Genomic DNA, 14,953 nt, shown 5'->3' with positions numbered 1-14,953 from the left:
TCAGAGACACAGTCTCACACACACCTAAAGACCTCAGAGACACAGTCTCACACACACCTAAAGACCTCAGAGACACAGTCTCACACACACCTAAAGACCTCAGACACACAGTCTCACACACACCTAAAGACCTCAGAGACACAGTCTCACACACACCTAAAGACCTCAGACACACAGTCTCACACACACCTAAAGACCTCAGAGACACAGTCTCACACACACCTAAAGAGCTCAGACACACAGTCTCACACACACCTAAAGACCTCAGAGACACAGTCTCACACACACCTAAAGACCTCAGACACACAGTCTCACACACACCTAAAGACCTCAGACACACAGTCTCACACACACCTAAAGACCTCAGACACACAGTCTCACACACACCTAAAGACCTCAGAGACACAGTCTCACACACACCTAAAGACCTCAGACACACAGTCTCACACACACCTAAAGACCTCAGAGACACAGTCTCACACACACCTAAAGACCTCAGACACACAGTCTCACACACACCTAAAGAGCTCAGAGACACAGTCTCACACACACCTAAAGACCTCAGACACACAGTCTCACACACACCTAAAGACCTCAGAGACACAGTCTCACACACACCTAAAGACCTCAGACACACAGTCTCACACACACCTAAAGACCTCAGAGACACAGTCTCACACACACCTAAAGACCTCAGAGACACAGTCTCACACACACCTAAAGACCTCAGAGACACAGTCTCACACACACCTAAAGACCTCAGAGACACAGTCTCACACACACCTAAAGACCTCAGAGACACAGTCTCACACACACCTAAAGAGCTCAGAGACACAGTCTCACACACACCTAAAGACCTCAGACACACAGTCTCACACACACCTAAAGACCTCAGAGACACAGTCTCACACACACCTAAAGACCTCAGAGACACAGTCTCACACACACCTAAAGACCTCAGAGACACAGTCTCACACACACCTAAAGACCTCAGAGACACAGTCTCACACACACCTAAAGACCTCAGAGACACAGTCTCACACACACCTAAAGAGCTCAGACACACAGTCTCACACACACCTAAAGACCTCAGAGACACAGTCTCACACACACCTAAAGACCTCAGACACACAGTCTCACACACACCTAAAGACCTCAGACACACAGTCTCACACACACCTAAAGACCTCAGACACACAGTCTCACACACACCTAAAGACCTCAGAGACACAGTCTCACACACACCTAAAGACCTCAGACACACAGTCTCACACACACCTAAAGACCTCAGAGACACAGTCTCACACACACCTAAAGACCTCAGACACACAGTCTCACACACACCTAAAGAGCTCAGAGACACAGTCTCACACACACCTAAAGACCTCAGACACACAGTCTCACACACACCTAAAGACCTCAGAGACACAGTCTCACACACACCTAAAGACCTCAGACACACAGTCTCACACACACCTAAAGACCTCAGAGACACAGTCTCACACACACCTAAAGACCTCAGAGACACAGTCTCACACACACCTAAAGACCTCAGAGACACAGTCTCACACACACCTAAAGACCTCAGAGACACAGTCTCACACACACCTAAAGACCTCAGAGACACAGTCTCACACACACCTAAAGAGCTCAGAGACACAGTCTCACACACACCTAAAGACCTCAGACACACAGTCTCACACACACCTAAAGACCTCAGAGACACAGTCTCACACACACCTAAAGACCTCAGAGACACAGTCTCACACACACCTAAAGACCTCAGAGACACAGTCTCACACACACCTAAAGACCTCAGAGACACAGTCTCACACACACCTAAAGACCTCAGAGACACAGTCTCACACACACCTAAAGAGCTCAGAGACACAGTCTCACACACACCTAAAGACCTCAGACACACAGTCTCACACACACCTAAAGACCTCAGAGACACAGTCTCACACACACCTAAAGACCTCAGAGACACAGTCTCACACACACCTAAAGACCTCAGAGACACAGTCTCACACACACCTAAAGAGCTCAGAGACACAGTCTCACACACACCTAAAGACCTCAGACACACAGTCTCACACACACCTAAAGACCTCAGAGACACAGTCTCACACACACCTAAAGACCTCAGAGACACAGTCTCACACACACCTAAAGACCTCAGAGACACAGTCTCACACACACCTAAAGACCTCAGAGACACAGTCTCACACACACCTAAAGACCTCAGAGACACAGTCTCACACACACCTAAAGAGCTCAGACACACAGTCTCACACACACCTAAAGACCTCAGAGACACAGTCTCACACACACCTAAAGACCTCAGACACACAGTCTCACACACACCTAAAGACCTCAGACACACAGTCTCACACACACCTAAAGACCTCAGACACACAGTCTCACACACACCTAAAGACCTCAGAGACACAGTCTCACACACACCTAAAGACCTCAGACACACAGTCTCACACACACCTAAAGACCTCAGAGACACAGTCTCACACACACCTAAAGACCTCAGACACACAGTCTCACACACACCTAAAGAGCTCAGAGACACAGTCTCACACACACCTAAAGACCTCAGACACACAGTCTCACACACACCTAAAGACCTCAGAGACACAGTCTCACACACACCTAAAGACCTCAGACACACAGTCTCACACACACCTAAAGACCTCAGAGACACAGTCTCACACACACCTAAAGACCTCAGAGACACAGTCTCACACACACCTAAAGACCTCAGAGACACAGTCTCACACACACCTAAAGACCTCAGAGACACAGTCTCACACACACCTAAAGACCTCAGAGACACAGTCTCACACACACCTAAAGAGCTCAGAGACACAGTCTCACACACACCTAAAGACCTCAGACACACAGTCTCACACACACCTAAAGACCTCAGAGACACAGTCTCACACACACCTAAAGACCTCAGAGACACAGTCTCACACACACCTAAAGACCTCAGAGACACAGTCTCACACACACCTAAAGACCTCAGAGACACAGTCTCACACACACCTAAAGACCTCAGAGACACAGTCTCACACACACCTAAAGAGCTCAGAGACACAGTCTCACACACACCTAAAGACCTCAGACACACAGTCTCACACACACCTAAAGACCTCAGAGACACAGTCTCACACACACCTAAAGACCTCAGAGACACAGTCTCACACACACCTAAAGAGCTCAGAGACACAGTCTCACACACACCTAAAGACCTCAGACACACAGTCTCACACACACCTAAAGACCTCAGAGACACAGTCTCACACACACCTAAAGACCTCAGAGACACAGTCTCACACACACCTAAAGACCTCAGACACACAGTCTCACACACACCTAAAGAGCTCAGACACACAGTCTCACACACACCTAAAGACCTCAGACACACAGTCTCACACACACCTAAAGAGCTCAGACACACAGTCTCACACACACCTAAAGACCTCAGAGACACAGTCTCACACACACCTAAAGAGCTCAGACACACAGTCTCACACACACCTAAAGACCTCAGAGACACAGTCTCACACACACCTAAAGACCTCAGAGACACAGTCCAGCAGAACAAAATACAGATATTACAAGAAAGAAGGAAACGAAGCACAAAACTAAACAAGACAGATTGGGAACAGAGGGACAGAGAGAGAGGGAGAGAGAGGGAGAGAGAGAGATGTCTGTACTTAATCCAATGTACTATCATGTGTATGCTGCCCGTGTGTGTGTGTGTGTGTGTGTGTGTGTGTGTGTGTGTGTGTGTGTGTGTGTGTGTGTGTGTGTGTGTGTGGAAAAAGAGAGAAAAAGTGAGGGTATACACACAATTTTTCATGTTACATGTTACTGTTTCCCTTAATGCTGTCAATGTTCTAATTGTTATGCCGTTTTAATTGTGCTTTGGCAACACTGTACTTACAGTCATGCTAATAAAGCAACCTTGAATTGAATTGAATTGAGAGAGAAAGAGAGAGAGAGAGAGGGGGAGAGGGAGAGGGAGAGGGAGAGAGAGAGGGGAAGGGAGGAAAAGCCTTGAGTAATGGGAACAGGCTGCGCAGGAAACGGCTAAAGCGAGCGGAAGAGCAAACAAGGCTCCGTCCTAATGTTCCATGACTCTCTGAGAAATCCAGAAGAGCTCCGGGGCGGGCTGGCTGGGTGACTGAATTCAGTGGGCAGCAGCAGACCTCACACACCCAACCCGAAGGAGCCGCTCTGAGAACAGAGGGCATGACCAGGCTAGGCCAGCGACATGGCACCGTGCCCACTGACATAAGTCTAGCACGTGCCAGACCAATATTGATATTTGGCTGCAGCGGAGATACGTGATATTGATATTTCAATATCGAAAGCACATTCCCTACTGTGTGTGTGTTTGAGAGGTAATGAACTTAGGTGTGCATTACTGAGTGTGTGTGTGTGTGGTAATGAGCAGAGCATGGGTGTGCATTACTGTGCATGCTTGCGTGTGTGTGTGTGTGTGTGTGTGTGTGTGTGCGCACGCGTGCTTGTCTGTGTTTGAAAGAGAGACTGGATGTTGTGTGCGCCCCAGACAGATGACCCCCGAAGTCAGCACCACACACCCATTTCCTTCCACAGCATTTCCCCCTCAGAGACCAGAGGACGCGGTGGTGTCACTGTCAATACCACAGCCATCCCAGCATGCACCTGTGCTACTGCACGCGTCATAAGCACGAACAGAACACGGTACAGTCCAGGATAACAGACTGTGATTTATGAGATGATGTGACCACAGGAAAGTCCGTCTCTCGGACGGTGTGCTCTCTGCACGACCTCCGTTCACTTTCAATGCTGGGTGTGTCCGAAAGCACAGAATAAAAGAAATATAAAACCCACTGAACAATAAACACACATCACACACACCAGTGCAAGTATCCCGATTTAAACAAAAAAAAGGAAACTTAGAAAAAGGACAACAACAAAAGCTCAGGAAGAGTCAGACAGGAACAAAACAGGTCATATTTTTGGATTTTTCCTTATTTTCGATCATACATATTTTCCTTCCTTGGAAAGCTACTAGGAGACTACTTCCTCTACTAAGCTCAGTGAAACCTGACACTTGAAGAAATGGACAGAAACCAACTTGAGGGGAAATTAAGGATGCCCCTGACAGGTAGAAACAAAAGAGAGAGGAAACCATAGCAACCGATACCAACTCTAAATCTAAAACAAGAAGTAATAACTTCCTGTTCCCATTCACCACCAATCAGGTGATGTATGAGGTGTCTGAACTCTGTGGGCACGTATGACGGGGTCTGAACTCTGAGGCCTCGCTCGGCTACGTCGGTAGAAACCACTGGAAACAACAAAACACAAACACGAGTATTCAGTACATGCACACACACTGGTGGAGAGACAAACCAAAAAGGTCACAAGACTACACCTAGTCACAATAAGTAGAACATAAACAAGAAGATAAAAGGTGACACATAAACAAACACAATCGAGAAAGCTACAGATGGAACACGTATCAGACAAAATGGAGCAGAATGAAACAGACAGAGCAGAGCAACAGACAAACAAACACAGAGCATGACTGAGGTACAAACAGCTGCATGGCGAGGACAACCACTCAAGAGCCTGAGGCTCTGACCTATTTTAGATTGTGGCAGTGTCGTCGGATACTTTTGCACGTCAGTCGTATGACGGCAGTATGGAACATAGAAGTGTGGTGTGTGTGTGTGCATGCTTGTACAGTACGTGTGTGTCAGGGAAGTGGTAGAGACAATGACACAACCCCTCACCCCACCCTGATCTTCACTTCCTGAGTAGAGTTATACAGTGGTGGTGTGTCTGCTGTTGTGCTAAAGCCCATTTCTTTCTCCCTCTCAGGACCCCCCCCCCCCCATTTCTTTCTCTTTCATTTACTCCTAACTGGGTTTAGAACTGGCTCAGTAATGTTCAGCCTTACCTACAACTTCAATGGATAGAGTATAAGGGCCCTATTTTTACGATCTAAAACGCATGGTCAGTGGCGAAAAGCTGTACATTTAGGGGTGAGTCCAGTTCAGATTCAGGGTGGTTTTGTTATCAAAGGTCGGGCGCATTGTTCAAAAAGGTTGTTCTTCTGTTTCTTAATCAGTTGTGGGTGTGTTTTGGGCGTAACATCCTTTCATCCAATGAGAGTGACATCTGTCATTCCCTTTAACAGCAAGCAGTGCAACTTGAAACAGCGCATCAGTATTTTGCCAGTCAGCGGAGCATTTAAAGGAATCTGCTTGCATGCGAGACCATGTATAGAACACAGGGATTCCACTATCATCACCGTGGTCTCATAGGCAAAACAGTTCTACACAGCTATTTACTTTCACTATTGATTGACAAGGGGTTACAATCGAAAAAGTAGCCTGAAAAAAGCAACTCTTATCCCAATAACATTGTAATGACTGAATAAAAATCCTAAGGCTATTTATCCTGCAGAGAAGTTGTTTGGGACTGCTTGCTAAGGGCTGCTTACATCAGGGTAATGCTTTCCATAGACTTTGCATGTCATTTTGTACGAAATATGTCTCGCTGCAGATATGAGCAGGTGTGGTCCTGCTTTGCTCAGGAATGCCCACGCTTGCTGGCTGTTAGTCAGAGGGGCCTTGCCTGATGCAGGAAGGCTGGTAGGGAATTTACAGCTTAATCAGAGGGGAACTCCCTGCTGCAATGCAACTGTGGCCTTGACCATAAGCATTGACCCAAATTGAGGGCATATCCCTGGCAAGGCATACCTATTCATGACACTGATCAATAACTAACCTATTCATGCTCATCAACACTCCAGCTGCCACTATACGGTCAACTATCTGAAGTATTTGAGGAGTAATGCGGGGATCACACTGACCAGCGGCAAGCGGCAGGTTTCCTATTGTTCTCTATGGTTCGGCAGCATAACGGTAGCAACACTGGCGGAACGCTAGCGTTGAACAAGCGGAGCATTGAAATTTGTTCAACTATCAAAGCGCAACGCGAGTGTAATCAATTGTCAGTTAAAAGACAAACCGTTTGTGGTTTGATAATATTAATTATCAATTTTCTAAAAACTGTGAATTAACTTGCATTTTAAATATAATTCAACTGGAAAACAAAAATGCCAAAAAGATTGTACAAGATTATACTAGTTACCACTGTAAAGCAAACGGTGTGCTGGATTAATAACCTAAGACAAAACAAGAGGATAGTTGCACAACACACTGCAGACAAATAATTATTATATTACAATCATATTGTTTTCGTAATAATTGGAATTCATAATTGACAATTTTTCAATAACTTTGAATAATTGCACAGCCCCAAGATGAATGGATGGCATACCAAACAGTTACATGACTTAAACAAGGAAAATTCCTGAAGTTAACAGACATATTTGAAGCTGTTACATTATGTATTTTGTCATCTTAAACAGCACAAACCACATCCATCACAATGCAAGAGTACTTTAAGCAGTGTAGTTAAACTAGCCTTTATGCTAGTATTGGGGGATGGAGGAGTAGAGAGGGTGTGAGATTGGTGTGTGTGTGTGTGTGTGTGACTGCGCAATGTCAGAGGAAGTGGAAAATGGGGGGGGGGTTCTTCTGTGAAGAGAGGAAGAGGGAAGACAAGTTGTGTGGGAGAGAGAGAGAGAGAGAGAGAGAGAGAGAGAGAGAGAGAGAGAGAGAGAGAGATGTAAAAACGAGAAGAACCACAAAATAGTAATATGCGGAGAAAGAGGGAAGAAAGCTCAATCAGAGAACAAATTTGAGGAGAAAAGAACAATTGAGAGAAGTTAACAAAAGGAGGAGAAAAAAATAAATAAATGAGAAAAGAAGAGAGAGAGAAAGGAAAGGGAGAGTTGTGGTGACCTGCCTGTCGTGAGACCACTCATGCAAGCGAGAGCAAGCGTATGTTTTCACACATGTACCGCAGAAAGGTGCTGAAGGGGTGGAGAGCGTGAAATGAAGAGAGAATTGGAGGTGACAACAACAACAACAACGATGATGATGATGATGATGATGGTCACAGGTGGCGGGGGTGGTCAGATTATGACTGTTTCTTCGAAAACCATTACTCTGGTCTCTATAGTGATTAGTCTTGTACCTCCTACAGTTACACACGCAGTGCATTCACATTCATTACATTACATTACATTTGCTGTACAGACGCTTTTTAACCAAAGTGACTCAACATGGTAAACAATTAATGTAAAGTACGCTCAAAGTAAAGCACACTCACGCACGCACAAACCTGAGCACATGTGATCCAAACCTCCAAACCTACACAAATACAGGCACGCCACACTCCCTTTCACATGACCACATCATACAGTTCCCACTGCAGTCCGATAAGAGTATACACAAACACAAATCCCATTACAACACAGGGAGGGTGGGAGGGAGAGAGAGAGAAAGAAAGTGAGAGCCAGCAAAAGAGGGAGGGAGGGAGAGAGAGAGAAACAATGCCCATTCCTTGCATACAAGTACAGAGTCTTGCTCAGTGAACACACACACACACACAGGGCTTTTTGTTTCAGAATCTAAACACGACCCTGTGTAAGGTCGACGTGATTTACTGTTGGGTCATAATGACCACATACTGCACTGCATCAAATGCTCTTTTCCTGCTCTGGGTGAGCTCAGTGAGTAACAGCAGGCCTCAGCTATAAAGACCACCGCGCCTGAAAAACAGCCACCATACACACACACACACCAAACTAGCACAGTGTCCTAAAGCAAAGTAAAATGAGTAGGATTTAGCAGGCATTTTTATCTAAAGTGACAAGGACAACTATTGGGATCTAAACCAGGGATGGACCTTTCTCCGGGGACGATGCTACTGCTGGTCACCACGCCCCTCATAAATGAGCACATGTGGTCTGACCAATATTTGAGCTGACATATGGAGAAAGGTGTTTCCTGGCACCTCGGCCTACGAGTAATGAATGACTTTAGAGAAAGGTCAGACCAGACCATAAGGCAAGACCTTAATTTTCATAGCATCCCCATTTCATCACTGCCACGACACACACACACACATCTTTTTAGACTAGACAAACATGCTTTGCACAGGCTGTGAAACTGTACACATGACCCGTGGCATGCTGGATCCAAATTCCCACCAAACTGAACCAGGCTCTGCCAGCGTTCTGTATCCTGCCTGGAGGCAAAGGCAAAAGCGAAGCATAGCGTCAATTACTGAACCACAACAACAACAACAGTTAACAGTCTACCTTAAGAGCCCCTGCACTCACATGCCAGCTGTGGCAGAGGCCCAGGGTGCATGGGAACGGTGGGGCTAATACTGCGGATTAGGATTACAGTTTCCAGAAGCGCAGAGAAAAGGGAGAAGGGGTGAGAGTGGGGGTGGGTGGGGGATTCTGCTGAAGCCCAGCTCCTGCATTAAGCTGGATGTGAAAATGTTGAGAAAGCAAGAAGTTTGATTTGGGTTCTTTTGCTCTAATGCACACACAAACTTGCAGAAACACATAAATGCTGCATGCACACACTAAACAGACAAGTCCACATGGATGAAACGCGCGCATACACACACACACACACACACACACACACATACACACACACAGTGTGTAATTACTGCCACAGCACATGGCAATTACTCCAATACACGGTTGGTGGCCTGCTGGTGGATTGTTTGGATCACAGACCATAGCACAGACCTACACTTCATTATTTTATTAAACCTGAGCGGAAATAATGTGCATAATTGTGAGTGAGTGTGTGTGTGTGTGTGTGTGAACTGGATGGGGAGGATCTACATTGGGAGAAGAAGCAGGAGAAGGATATAAAGAGAGAGACAGAGAGAGAGAGAGAGAGAGAGAGAGAGAGAAAATGAGAAGAGATCAGAATAGAGTGACACCACAGAGAGAAAGAGATGAAACTCATGGAACAAAAATACAGAGCTGGGAAGATGCATCAGAAAAAGAAACTGAGCGGGCAACCAAAATCTGGCTTCATTCTTGTCCTGAGCAGCACACTTTCTACTGGCTGCATAAGCCTCAACTTGCCCAATCCCTCCTGCCAAAAGCACAGGCGCACACACACAGGCCACGGGGCTTCTTTTGTTCACAGATGGTGGCCCAGGGACAGGCAGAGAAATTGAGAGAGAGAGAGAGAAAAATTGAGAGAGAGAGAGAAATTGAGAGAGAGAGAGAGAGAGATAAAGAACATGTGAGCAGTGCTGGGGTGCACATTTCCCAACTGGCCGCTGCGGAGCCTGCTGCTCTCCCTGCGGTCCACCACAGTGCCAGCACTGCAGGCCACAGAGCTCGGGGCACCATGGGGCCTCCCTGCACTCATCTGTGGATGAACGCTACGCCGCCACAGGAAACCAAGAGCCTTCCAGCTGGAGGTGCCTTTTCTGGTACACAGCAATAACATCTCTAGGTTTAGAGAGTGGCACGGTGGGTGTGTTTCAAGTTGAAAAGCACTGAAATCTCAAAGTGGCGAGGCAGGTGACAACGGTGTGTGTGAGTGGAGTGTGTGAGTGACAGAGAGAGAAAGAGAGAAAAGGAAACAGGAGAGGAATACGGAACCGGGACGAGCGCGGGAAAGGAGAAGCGAGTGGGAGAAGTCAGAACATCACGTGACATCGTTCCGCTCACAAGCAGCAGGGGCTGATGAGTCATGAAGACAACGAGTCGGCAAACACACACACTTACACACACACTTACTCACACACACACACACTTACACACACACTTACACACACACACTTACACAGACACACACACACACACACACACTTACACACACAGACGAGACACAAAGAAGAGCACCACCGCAGAGACAGAGGTACTTGAAAAGCACTGCATAATTAATTCAAAAATGTTCAAATAGTCAGATAACAAAAATCGACAATTTATTGTTCCCCGAAGGGAAATTGCAGGAGAGTGAGAGAAAGACAGAATGTGTGTGTGTGCGTGTGCGTGTGTGTGTGTGTGTGCGTGTGTTAAGACCCTGATAAAACAGACACACCACACAGGCTCCCTAACCATTAGCATCACTGGCACAAACACCAAATAACCCCCTGAACTGAAACAAAATCAAAACAAAAAACCTCAAATCCAGCCCAAGCCACTACACACACAAACAGGAAATGGTTACGTCTGTGCACAGATCTGCTCTTTTCTCTGGGGTAGGTTTTAAAAAACAAAACAAACATAAACTGCATACACACACACAGGTCTTGTTTTGTGTTTGTGTGTGAGAGAGAGAAAAGGGTGGTCAGACAGAGGGGCAACAGAAGGCACCCAAAACCTCAGGGGTCCATAAAAGACACACGCAACAACAAAACAAGGCTTCATCTGAGTCCAGTGAACCAGATTTCTTTCTCTTTCCTAATTCTTTTGCATATTTCTTTCCTTACTGAAAAGACTGTGTCAGAAGACACAGCTGAGCAGATGCTAGAGAGTCTGTAGCAGAAGCATAAACAGCAGCAGACTGCAGCAAGAGGGCAGACAGTTTATCTGAAGGGGTCAGAAGAAGCAGTACAGCCAAAAGAACACTGGACTTTTAAATGATCTAAACAGACCAAGCAGAGGAAATGACCAACTTCTTAAAGATTATGTATTTAGTTTTGCACCGATGTTATTGCTTGATCTGGACTTATAAATTCAGAACAGCCCTTTTGCTATACAGTGGTAACTGTTGTATATATATATTTTTTTTTTGGGGGGGGGGGTTTATTTTCTTATTTGTTTTTCAGTTTCATCTTAGTAAAGTTACATAATTTATGGCTTTTTCCAAAATCATTGCGTAATCATGTTAAATAACTGATCTAAATATTGACCAAAATAATCTAGACAGAAATGCTAAGAAACAGTGCATTTCTATGGCTCTCATTTACTGTTAATGGGCGCAGCCTCTTTGGAAATTGGAACTCGGGGGTTCTCAGTGTTCAAACGAGCTGACAAATAGTTCAGCTGGGGTGTTCCACTTGCAACTTTCTGCTTGAAATAACACTGAGAAAAACGACTGAGAAAACAACTTACGAGTACAAATGGAACGCACCATAAGTTCACCATAACTACTGTTCAAATCAAAAAGCCAAACTCCACAGAGACGTCCTACAGTGTCAGACTCCTCTGCATAGCCAAGACAATACAGAGGCCACAGTACCATACATATTGCAAAACATGCTGATTTTGAATAATGACCGTGGTCCTAGACAGACTTTACAAGTGCTGTTAAAGACTGTGCTTAAACTTGAGAAAAACAGTTCATATTCAGAGCCACAGTGATCTGAAAAGCAAATTCCATATTTTATTAACTTCAGATTACCTGTTTCTGCTGTCCCTTATGCTTTTAGTTTTTTTCATACTGTTTTGATACAGCAGCATCTGTACTGATACGTACATCAGCAAGGAGTAGGTCACGACATATCAAGGAGTGCGTCACGTGAGGAGTACGTCATAGCCCCAGAGCCCAGAGGATTGTGACAGCTATGATGGGGACACAGTAGAGGAAGGGAGCGGAGGGAAGGGACAGGGACAGATCACACCACGACCACACCATCACCCACCAATCAGAGCACTGGAAGCATCCGCCCAAAACGTCCATTACTCTACATAACACCTTGCCCGATCCCAGACCACACCCCCTCCCCCCACAAACCCCAAACAGATGCAGCATCCTGACCATAACCCTTTGCAAACTAATACTTCTACATCTAATGCACAACCAACCACATCTGTGTGCCCCACCCAAACACACACACACACACACCCCAACTACTTCCATTTCATATGTGTGCGTCTGTATGAAGACTTGCTCGCCCGTCCCTCTACGTCCACCTACGTACCAGCTGGAACTCCCGGCGGCGGTCGTAGGCATTCTGGATGCCCGAGTCAGCCCACAGGGCGCAGATGGAGGGCAGGTGCTGCATGAAGACCTTGGTGTCCACCAGCCCCTGTGCCACCAAGGTGGCTCGCGTGTCGAACGCCATCATGGTGTCGCCGTGTGTCTGGTTGGACGCGTCTCCCCACGGGATGTGTAGCTTCTCGCGTGCGTCCACCAGCACCCGTATACCTGAGGGAATGAGGGGGGAGAAAAGGAGGGATGGTAAGGACTGTGCGTCTGCAGGGGTGTCTCCCCAGAGAATAGAACCACATTAGATCAGATAGACAGACACACACAATTTCAAAAAGTGTGATGAATCAAAAACAAAGTTCACACATATGCATTTACACATATGCATTCATTCAGTCACTCACACACACACACTTTCAAAAAGAGCAATGAATAAAATTAAGTTCAATCCCTACAGTAAAGACAGGATGAATAGAAGGTAATGATGGGACACAAATGGGAAGAGTCCACAGAGTAGACTAGAGGTGGACAGAGGAGGTGCTAGGTGACCAGATGGGGTAGAACTGGGAGAGAAAGGAGGGAGAGGAGATTAAGTGAGTGCCATGTGGTACCAAGTGGTACTGACAGAAACAAAAACACCATGCGGCAAAATATTCACGTGTGTCAGCACCTTTGTAAATACTACTAACCACCCAGCAGCAAACATGATTCTATGTGTTACAACAAACTTCAGTCCTTTGGGACACACAAACGCTACTCAAGTTCCTGAGAATGGCATATTGATTAGTCAGAGTTATATGCAGCACACACACACACACACACACACACACACACACACACAGGCAAACACATTCATAAAGAAAGGGACACACAATAGAAAGCGTATTTCAAAAAGAGCAATAAAAAACAAGCTCAACCCCTGCAGGCTTTACAAATGCGCAGACAGGAAACTCAAAGCAAAGAGGCTTGTTTATTGTCAACAATGAGGGAGAGAAAGAAAGAGAAAGAAACTGAGAGAGAGATAGGGGGAGGAGGGGGAGAGAGAAGACTGACATGCCCAGTCTCCCCACTTTACTCAAATCTAAAAATAGGGGTGCCTGCGGCGTGTGGTGAGGTTAGGTGAGCTCATGCCAGAAGCACCCACACTGCTACTGTTGCTGTGTGTGTGTGTGTGTAAGATGGTGTGAGTGCATAATCTGCATACGAGTACCCATGAACGTGTGCGTGTCTGTGCTGTTGTTGTCGGTGGCAGTAGGGTGCTTGTGTGCAAATGTGCGTGTGGTGGAGGTTTTTCCTGTTTGGTGCAAGCATTTAGAGGGGTGGGGGGGTGGGGGTGCTGGGGTGTGGTAGTGAGAAAAAGAAGCCCCACACAGATCAGCTAAAGTCATTTTATTCAACCTCCACCAACTCTTGTCATCCTCATTCATTCGGTCTCTACCACTTCTTGTCCCTCTCCCTCTGTCTCCCTTAGTCTGTCTTAAAGGTGCAGTCAACAATTGTGCAGGATGTTGCGTATGTTCCAACAACAACATTCATTATATCTTAACCAAGGACCAAACAAAACACACAAGGGAGGTAGCTCACCCCTCTCTTCAGTATTCCCAGAGAATCTCCATACAGGGTTTTGTTTTGGTTGGGGGACAGGCTGCCCTCACTGTTTGTTTCCAGTTTTTGAAGCCTAGACTGCCTCCGCTCGATGGTGTTTAAGTCCCCAACGTCATCTTCCAGGCAGCGCTGCACCATCTACTTAAAGGGACACCAGGCAAGCCTGATGCTTTTTCTCTACGAAACTCCCCCTCGCTCGGTCTGAAGCTCTTTTCCTTTTCTTTGCGTCTTCCGTCAAGGGTTTTCGCTGCTTCTTCGCCGGCTCTGCCATTATACACACGTTTGGAACAATCTGTAGCGTTTCGTTAGCCTGCCTCTGTGCTGTAAACTGATCCTGCTTCGGTCGGCGGGTAGGATACACCGAACTTGCAAGTGGGGTATTCTTTCTACAGGCATTAGGGGCGGGCGAGAGAGCCTTCATTCGCCCTGTAATGAGTCATTTAACCATATACCGACTTACGAAGATGATTAATTAACACGAAAACGTTGCCTGGTGT

General features: G+C 46.3%; 1 protein-coding gene across 1 annotated transcript in view; it reads right to left on the bottom strand.

Moving 5' to 3' along the window:
• The window catches only part of gna13b (guanine nucleotide binding protein (G protein), alpha 13b), a 42,418-nt gene that overhangs the window by 22,112 nt on the left and 5,353 nt on the right, over positions 1–14,953 (bottom strand). Inside the window, exon 2 of the mRNA XM_076266258.1 lies at positions 12,844–13,070. Coding sequence (XP_076122373.1) covers positions 12,844–13,070 — 227 coding nt within the window. The remainder of the gene's footprint in view (positions 1–12,843; positions 13,071–14,953) is intronic.

This window comes from Alosa pseudoharengus, unplaced genomic scaffold, assembly GCF_046254945.1.
Source record: "Alosa pseudoharengus isolate Yale_2024_CS ecotype anadromous, Long Island Sound unplaced genomic scaffold, YU_APseudo_1.1 YU_APseudo_1.1_scf_4, whole genome shotgun sequence".
NCBI lineage: Eukaryota > Metazoa > Chordata > Actinopteri > Clupeiformes > Clupeidae > Alosa > Alosa pseudoharengus.
The sequence above is the reverse complement of the archived record's forward strand: the minus strand, read 5'-3'. Positions and strand labels throughout refer to the sequence as shown.